This window comes from Arvicola amphibius, chromosome 2 (genome assembly GCF_903992535.2).
Source record: "Arvicola amphibius chromosome 2, mArvAmp1.2, whole genome shotgun sequence".
Lineage (NCBI taxonomy): Eukaryota > Metazoa > Chordata > Mammalia > Rodentia > Cricetidae > Arvicola > Arvicola amphibius.
Genome location: NC_052048.2, coordinates 77,501,906 through 77,510,877, shown reverse-complemented (window position 1 = coordinate 77,510,877; position 8,972 = coordinate 77,501,906). Strand labels below are relative to the sequence as shown.

The window sequence follows — 8,972 nt, the reverse complement described above, 5'->3', positions numbered from 1 at the left end:
AAGTAGGCTAGTGTGCCTTCACTGAGTGTTGTATTATTTTAATTTAATATTTCAATTGTGATATTTCCCTTGCTCAGTTATTTGGCAGAGTTGCTGACTGTTTTCTCCATCTTTTTAAGTTTGGCTATATGTCACCAGCCTTCCTCCCTACATCCTTTTCTGAATGAATTCTTTTGTTTTTATCTTTTGATGTAATTAATCATTTAATGAGTACATTCTTAAAATCTTCACACAACCTTTTATCTTTTTCAAATCATTGATTTGAATCCTTCAATGAATGATTATTCTTTGGGACATCATTTTTACATGATTTTTGATAATTTCTGTGTATGATTCATACCTGTTGGTTTAAGTACCTTTTAGATTTATATGAGGCTTTTGTAAACTTAGCATTCTAAACTCAAGGGATCACTACCCAGAAACATTCAGAGAACTATGCAGCTTTAGGGTATGTGGAGATCTCCAGAAACTTTTTGTAGTCTGTAGCACTTGTTCCCTGCCAGATCTCCAAAATACATGTTCAATGTTTCTTAATGAAAATATGGACATGATTAGTTATTATATGGTTCACACAGGAACAAAAATACCCCTACCCCCAAATAAAATCCACTAAACTCTATTCATTGATATGAGACTGGAAGGAAACATCTGTTGACATAATCTTATAGCAAACATTAGGGTGAATGGAAAGATATCAGTCTCCACAGTAAAAAATCAGATATAGAAAGTTCTGAAGGAGATGTGGCCCCAGGATCAAAGGCAATACATATCATAATCTTTCTCCTTTTCAGATTGTAAATACATCTGTATGAGTACATGTGTGTCTTGTGCAAATATGTGTAAATGTACTCTATATACATGTCTATCTATATGTATATGTGTTTGTGGTATAGGTAGGTATGAGTGGCAGGAGGTATAGGCATGTGTGAATGTATATGTATGAAAGACTGAGTGATAAATATAGAAGAGGAACTAAGGGAAGAAGAGGTAACATGACAAGAAAGAAGAAATGGGGAAGTTTTGTAGGTAGAGTCAAAAACATATTATTTACTGGTAAAAAATCCCTGCTTATAAGAAAATTGAGTAAAGAACTCCTGTATAATAAAGGAACTTTGAGAGACAACACATTTCTCACTCCAAGCTTTATTATAGGGCTATAATAATTAAAACACCTTGGTACTGACATAAAAAGAAACAGGTTGACTAATAGAATAAAATTTAAGTTCCTGATATTAATCCACATATCTCTGAACACCTGATTCTTAACAAAGAAGCTAAAATTAGACAGTGGAAAAGGAAGCATCCTCAAAAAATGGTGCTGACATAACTGGGTGTCAGCATGCAGAAGAATGCAAGTAGACCCATATCTAGATGCATGCACAAAATCAAGTCCAAATAGATCAAAGACCTCAACTGAACTGCATAAAAGAGGAAGTGGGAAGTAGCCTTGAATTCATGGGCACTGGAAACCACTTCCCAAATATAACACCAGTAGCACAGACACTGAGAAAAACAATTTATAAATAGGACCTCCTGTAAATGAGAAGATCCTATAAATCAAAGAAGAAAGTCATTAAGACAAAACAGCAGCCAACCCAACATCAGACAGAGCATTAATCTCCAAAATACAGATATCAAGAAACCAGACATAAAAATACCAAATAATCGAATAAGCAAATGGGATACACATCTAAACAGAGATTTCTCAACAGAATGATAGCAAATGGTCAAAAGACACTTAAGGAATTTCTTAATATCATTAGCCATCAGGGAAATAAAAATCAAAATGACTCTGAGATACCATCTTACACCTGTCAGAATGGCTAAGCTCAAAAACAGCAATGAGAGCTCATGTTGTAGAGGATGTGGAGTAAGAGTGACACTCTTCCAATGCAAAGCAGGTGTGAATTCAAATTTTTACAGCCTCTTTGGAAATCAGAAATTAGGTATCTAAATACTTCAAGACCCAGCAATACCACTTTTGGCCACATACCCAAAGGAGGCACACTCACACCACAGCACATTTTCTCATCTGTTTTCATGGTAGAATTATTCAAAATGATTAGAACCTGAAAACAACAACCTAGGTTCTGCTCAAATGAAGAATTCATAAAGACAATGTGGTACATTTTCACAGTGGAGTCCTACTCTGTGGAAGAAAATACTGTTATCCTGAAATTTGCATGCAAATAGATGGAACTAGAATAAAAATCCTGAGTCAGATAACTCAGACCCAGAATGACAAATATGACATGTACTCAATCATAAGTGGATATTAGACATATTGCAATGATAAACAGTCCATGACCACAAAGAAACTAGGTAACAAGGAGAACCCTAAGAGAGATATACATATATCCCCCATTTGAAGGTGAAATAGACAAGAGCTCCTTCAAAAATTGGTAGGATGGGACAGGGGTTAATGGAGGACAGAAGTGGGGAGAAGGGGACTGAAGATGAGAACATGAGGAAATTGGTTGGTCAAGATTGGGGAAGGACAGAGAGGGAGAACAAGGAAAGACATGTCTTGATTGTGGGAGCTTTTATAGGGCTAGCCTGAAACATAGCACCAGGAAAATTCCCAAGTATCCACAGGGGTAACCCTATCTAAGACCTTAAGCAAGAGTGGAGAAGTTGCCTAAACTTGTCAGTCCCTGCAGTCAGTTTAACAACTATTGTCATCACAAAACCTTAATCCAGCAACTGATGGAAACAGATACAGAGATCCAGAGCTAAGTACTGGACCAAGCAAGATTCCAGACACCAGTCAAAGAAAGTAAAATGATAATATCAGTAAAGGAGTTGAGATCATAATGGGCATTCCCACAGAAACAGCTGATATGAGCTAGTGGGAGCTCATTGACTCTAGACTGATAGATCTACATAGGAACAAACTAGGACCTCCAAATATTGGTGACCTTTGTGTGGTTTGGGCAGTCTGTGGGGACACTAGCAGTGAGATGAGGATTTATCCCTAGTGAGTGAACTGGGGTTTTGGATCCCATTATTTTTGGAGGGATACCTTGCTCAGCCTAAATATAGGGGGAAAGACCTTGGTCTTGACACAAAGTGAGGTAGCAGACTATGTTGACTTCCCATGGGAAGCCTTACCTTCTCTAAGAAGTGGATGAGAAGTGGGTGGTGGGATTGTAGGGGAGCAGGAGGAATGAGAGAGTAAGAACTGGGATAGGTCTGAGAAATGAGAAAAGATAATTTAAAACATAAAATAATAAAGAAAATTGAGTACAATAAATTTATTTCAAGTAAAGATTTTAAAGGGCAGAATGTTCAATCAAGGGGCAAAGACACTTGCCAACAAGCCTGATGTCATAACTGACTTTGATACCCAGACCCAAATGACAAGCAATCAATACAGTTCAAGTATTCTCTGATGTCCACACTATGCCATGTCAAATGTGTGCCTAGAAACATGCCCACACATACACACAGACAAACAAATGTACACTCACAGGGACACAGAAAAGACTACTTAATTAACTAAAATGTAACAAAAGGTAAATAATTTATGGAAAGGGAAAGAAAAAAAAAACAAAAGAAATGGACACCAGAAAGGAAATAAGAAAGAACCATAAAATTGAGTAAAAGAGCAATACGCATTTTTCCTAGAGCTTCCAAACTGCTACCATCATCATTACTTCTGCCCATAGAGTCTTATGTTAGACACTGAAATTCCAGAAGTATAAAAATAAACCCCTCATATTCAAGCAGCAGAGCTTGTGGTAATGTGTTACAGAAATAGAAAGATAACAAATTATTTTTTACATTTTCATTTGAAGTTATTTCATTTATAAAGACATAAGATGGATTGAACCCATTATATTTGGTGGGCTCTTCAAACTTTTTCACGACTGTTTGAACACATAGTCTCAGTCAGCAGGGGGACACATGCAGGTCGAGGGCTGTGTGGTGCAGCCAGCTGGTGAGAACGTCAGAGATGTTTTTGTTGGAGCCTGAAGCACTGTGGGAGGATAATCATAATGTTGCATACAGTAGTAATCTGCCAGATCTTCAGCCTGAACACTGCTGATGGTGAGAGTGAAATCTGTCCCAGATCCACTGCCTGAGAAGCGATCAGGGACCCCAGTGTGCCGAGTGGATGCCCAGTAGATCAGTAGTTTAGGAGCCTGCCCTGGTTTCTGCTGGTACCAAGCCAAGTAGTTATAACCACCAGATAATAGACTCTGACTGGACTTGCAGCTGATGGTGACCTTCTCTCCTGCTGACACAGCCAAGGAGGATGGAGACTGGGTCATCACAATATCTGCACAGGCACCTGAAATCAGCAACAAAAATGATGATACATAATATGAAAAAATTGAATTTAATATCTTTGTAATATCATGTTGTCAGAGTATTATCGTATAAGACAAATTCTATCATGACACACATTGTAAATATCTTATATACAAATAAGTGACTCTAAAAAGATGATAATACTTTTGAATTTCTCACCAGAAACCCAGAGCAGTAAGGACAGGAGAACCTGGGTTTGTGACACCATTTTGATCCCCCTGCCTGTCAGTTCTCAGTGAAAAGGCTTGGTTTATAAATTCTAGCTGGTTGGACTGAGTTCGAGGAGCCTATGCAAAGCAGTTAGCACATATCTAAGAAAATGCATGGGCAATGTGTGTGACTAGCTGGTGTCAATCAACCGGCAAAAATAACAACATGGGGAGTGTGAGCAATTGCTGAATGATATCATCTTACAGCACTCAAACAGAAATCTCTTAGGCACTATAATGACAACTTTGGTTTAAAATCCACAATACTTTAAAATCAGTATGTTTTGCAGAATGTTAAGAAAGCTATCTAAGATTAACAATACTATGGAAGGTATAAATTTTGTTCAAAAAATCAAAATGAAAGGAACTTTGAGTAAAAAATTCATTAAAAAAAGAAGTGATGGAGAAGGGAAAGAAGAAAGTTAGAGAGAGAATGGAGGTTAAATTTGTTCATGTTATCTTATTTTTAAAACCAAACTTAATAGAGGACAAGGAACAGTGCCACCAACATTGTACTCCAGGTTCTAGACTTAAAAAATGCAGTCAGAAATCCCTCTATGCCAATCCTGGAGAACATTAAGACTGAGATGAGAGAATCTTAAATCTCAAGCATTGGTACACCCTGCCGAAACAAACAAGTGTCATCTGCACAACTTAGGGAACTGAAACAAGATGATAAATTGTGGAAAATAGAAGAGGAAGAAAAAAACTTGATTTTATTAATTCATTGTTGTAGACCAATACTTGCCAAGAATGTTAATTCTATAATGTATTTTCTAAGATTACTTACAAATTAGCAGTATTGTAAGTGGGTGAAAATAGTCTTCCGTACATAGTGAACACTAAAATTCCTCTCCAGAAGGGAACAGTGTCATCTTAAATCAAGCAATAATTTTACAGAGATCAATAAACCATGGCACCAGAGATTGTAGCTATACAAAAAAGATGTTTGGGTATGAATGAAAATCAGAAGCAACATAACTGTCCTTCAGTTTGGTGAACTCTGAAAGAACATATAAGAAGTAAAGCCAGTATTATATGTACAGTACAAGAAACAGAAAAGTAAATAAATAAAACATCATGTCAAGATGTTGGGAATCATATCTTTAATCTAAGACCTGGAGAGACATAATAAGGAGAATTGTATATTTGATATCAGACTGGGGCACCAGTTCTAGGCCAATCTAACCTGTGCATGGAGATGTATGTTATTAATCAAGTGCTTACAAGGCATTTTTTGGCATTAGATATCTAAATCAAAGTAGTTTTCTAACATTAACATTTTAGCATTAAGCCAAGATTATTATTGAAAATTAAATATACATTTAAGTAACATGTATTTCCCATTTATTTTCATTAATTGTATAATTTTATCAACTTACTTTCATATACAAAATGTTAAACTATTTCTGATAAGCATATTCTGATCTCTTTGCCAATTTGTAACACCATCATAAGAGAGAGATAAGGAACATGTGAATTAATGAAATTCCCAATCTCAAGGTCAAAAATAAGACAGATTAGTAACTCTGCTCCAGGCAGTGTCTAAAATATGACAGATGAATAAATACTCCTGACAGTGTCTAACAAGATGTCTTTTGCTCTCAATATTTGCAGAACTTTGTACTTTGCTTTGTAACAGCTGCAAGATCAGACTGTGGTTTCATGCCATTTACTGCTGATCATTCAAATGTAACACACGGAGACTGGGTCTTACAAATCCAAATGCTCCTGCAATTTATACAAATGTAAAGCATGTGTCCACTCTCTACTGCAGGATTCAGTTTGTTTTCTCCATTCCAGCAGAGGATTCTGATTTGTGAGTCTGCCCCTAAATAAATAACTGTCTATTATTCTCAATTCTAGTGCTGGATTTATTTTAAGTGTCCATCTTCATCTGGCGCCCACGTGGATTTGACTCCACACCTAGCAGGTGCACAGTCTAAAAGCTTAGACAGTCCACAGTTCAGAAAGTCTCCCAAACCTGCCTGCTTGGCTTTCTTTTACCTATGCAGTTTTTGTAGAACACCACCACAGCAGACTTGCTCATGGTAACTTGGAAATTTTCCAAGCACTTGCACAACTGCTGCATTTCCTAGCATGGTTCCCTGGTGCAGTTTTTTGCCTTGTGGTGACTTCTGAAGCTTCCAGTTTGTGCTCCCTGCCCATGAGTTTTGGTTTCTTGCTCCATGTAGAGAACTGATTTAATTGCTTTTAGTTTGTCAAGCAAATCATATTTCTCAGTATTTAACTGGTAACAAGGCAGGAAACTAAGGCAGCTCAGAACCATTTTTGTAGTCTCCACGACTCCACAACCATGATATCTGCTGGACAATAAAGACTATTACACCTAAAACAATTTACCATATCACATAACAGGTAATTAATAAATCAATATGGCAGACTACATTAATATTGAAACTTTTAGTAACTTTGTTGCTAATACTATGGATTGCATTCTGGGAGGATTATATGGTTATGGTGATACTTCAATTTATTGGATTTTGGGACCTAGTTTTTTTCTTCATGTTCTGTCATTAAGAATGTATGTGATTTTGAGGCTGTTTTTCTTTGCTTTATGTTTAAAAACCACTTATGAGTGAGTACATCAGATAATTGTCTTTTTGTGTCTGGGTTACCTAACTCAAAATGATGTTCTCTAGCTCTATTCATTTTCCTGAAAAATTCACAATAAATTGGGAGCATGGGGACATTGGAGGAGGATTGAAGGGGAGGGGAGAGGCAGGGAGGGGAGCAGAGAAAAATATAGAGCTCAATAAAAATAAAAAAGAAAGAATGTGGCACTTTTAGGAATGATACATTTTTTACAGACTAATAATGAACATCTAGTTCACAGGGTTAATACTATCAAAAATTAAAAGTTACCTGAAAAAGTTAATACTATTTAAAAGGATAACATTAATTTGACAGACAAAATTGAATCCATATATAAAGATATTGAGATATTATCTGAAAGAATTCATACTGTTGAATTTGGCAATCAAAATTTATTAAAAGGTTACGATAGGTTAGCAGATAGAGTATCTCTCCAGTATGGCAATCTGCATGCTATCCAAGTAATGTCCAAGGATGAGGTGTTTAAAAGAGAAACTTAAGACTTTAGAATCACATGTACAGAATGAGGACCAGAGGCTAGGTGCCTCATTGAAATCACTAGAAATATATACTGGCCAAGAGATTCGGGATTTACAAAAGACAATAGTAAAAAGATTTGAAATGACTGAGGAAATTATTGGAGCTGATGAACAGGGAAAGAAGGCACAAGGAGAGGATTCAACATCAGCAGTAGCTGTCAGAGATGACTTACCCAAGGTTTTAGCTTCCTACCTTGTAATCTACTCTGATAAAGCATCAAGTTTTAAAGGCCCCAAAAAATACAAAGAAGCTAGACAGGTACCTAAAGGAATGAAGGATCTAAAAGAAATTAAGCAAGCTGTTGTAGCTTATGGTTTTTCCATTCCACATTTGTTAGGGAGATGATAAACATTTGGGCTTCTAGCATCAAGGCAATACCACACGATTGGATTCAGTTAGTTTCAGCAGTCCTGGATGTTGGGCCCCAGTTGATATTTAAATGTTATTTCAGGCAAGAGGCAAAAATTTTGGAATGACAGGGGAAAGCAAAAGGTCTTGAGACTTATCGAGATTTTTGGTGAGGGCACTTATACTGACCCACAGGTTCAAGCTCTTTATGATAAACAAATCTTGTCCCTATGCAAATAAAGAAGCCGTAAATGCTTGGGGCAGGATTCAAGAACTAGGAAAACTAATTAAATTATATACCATGGTTAAAAAGGGCCAGAGAGAACACTTTAGTGACTTTTTACAAAGATTAAGTAAGGCTGTATATATAGGAATAACCAACCCAGATACTAGATGAGTACTTACTGAATCACTGGTTTTTGAAAATGCCAATGTAGAATGCCAAAAGATACTTGGGCCTTTAAAGGTTAGATTAGCACCTATGGCTGAATGGATCCTGCATACAATGAACATTGAGACATTGGACTATAATATTGAATTTTGGGTAGGCAAAGCAATTTCCAAAGGAATGAGGAGACATCAAAATGCCAAATGTCTAAATTGTGGTAAAATAGAACATCTGACAAGGGACTGTAGACAAGGAATTCCTAGGAATAATATCTCCTCTGGGAATCGTAAGACTAGGAGGACTCAGCCTTCAGGTATATATAGAAAATGTGGCAAAGACCAACATTGGACAAATGAATGCAGATCAACAAAAAACAGACACGGTAACTTGATACCATCAGGAAACACCCCGAGAGGCCTCTTGCAGGCCTAAAGGCAAAACTGGCTCAGTCATTCCCAGTCACAGTGGAGTACATATCTCCCCATGAACTCTGACTGGACTTGCATCTGATGGTGGCTTTCTTCCCTGTTAACACAGACAGGAAGGATGGGGACTGG

At 36.9% G+C, this 8,972-nt stretch overlaps 1 gene segment (V, D, J or C); it reads right to left on the bottom strand.

Moving 5' to 3' along the window:
- Positions 1–3,887: 3,887 nt before the first annotated feature.
- Positions 3,888–4,527, bottom strand: LOC119807203. The segment is given in 2 exon segments: positions 3,888–4,294; positions 4,474–4,527. Coding segments are annotated over 2 exon segments (456 nt in total).
- Between the last annotated feature and the right edge of the window lie 4,445 nt (positions 4,528–8,972).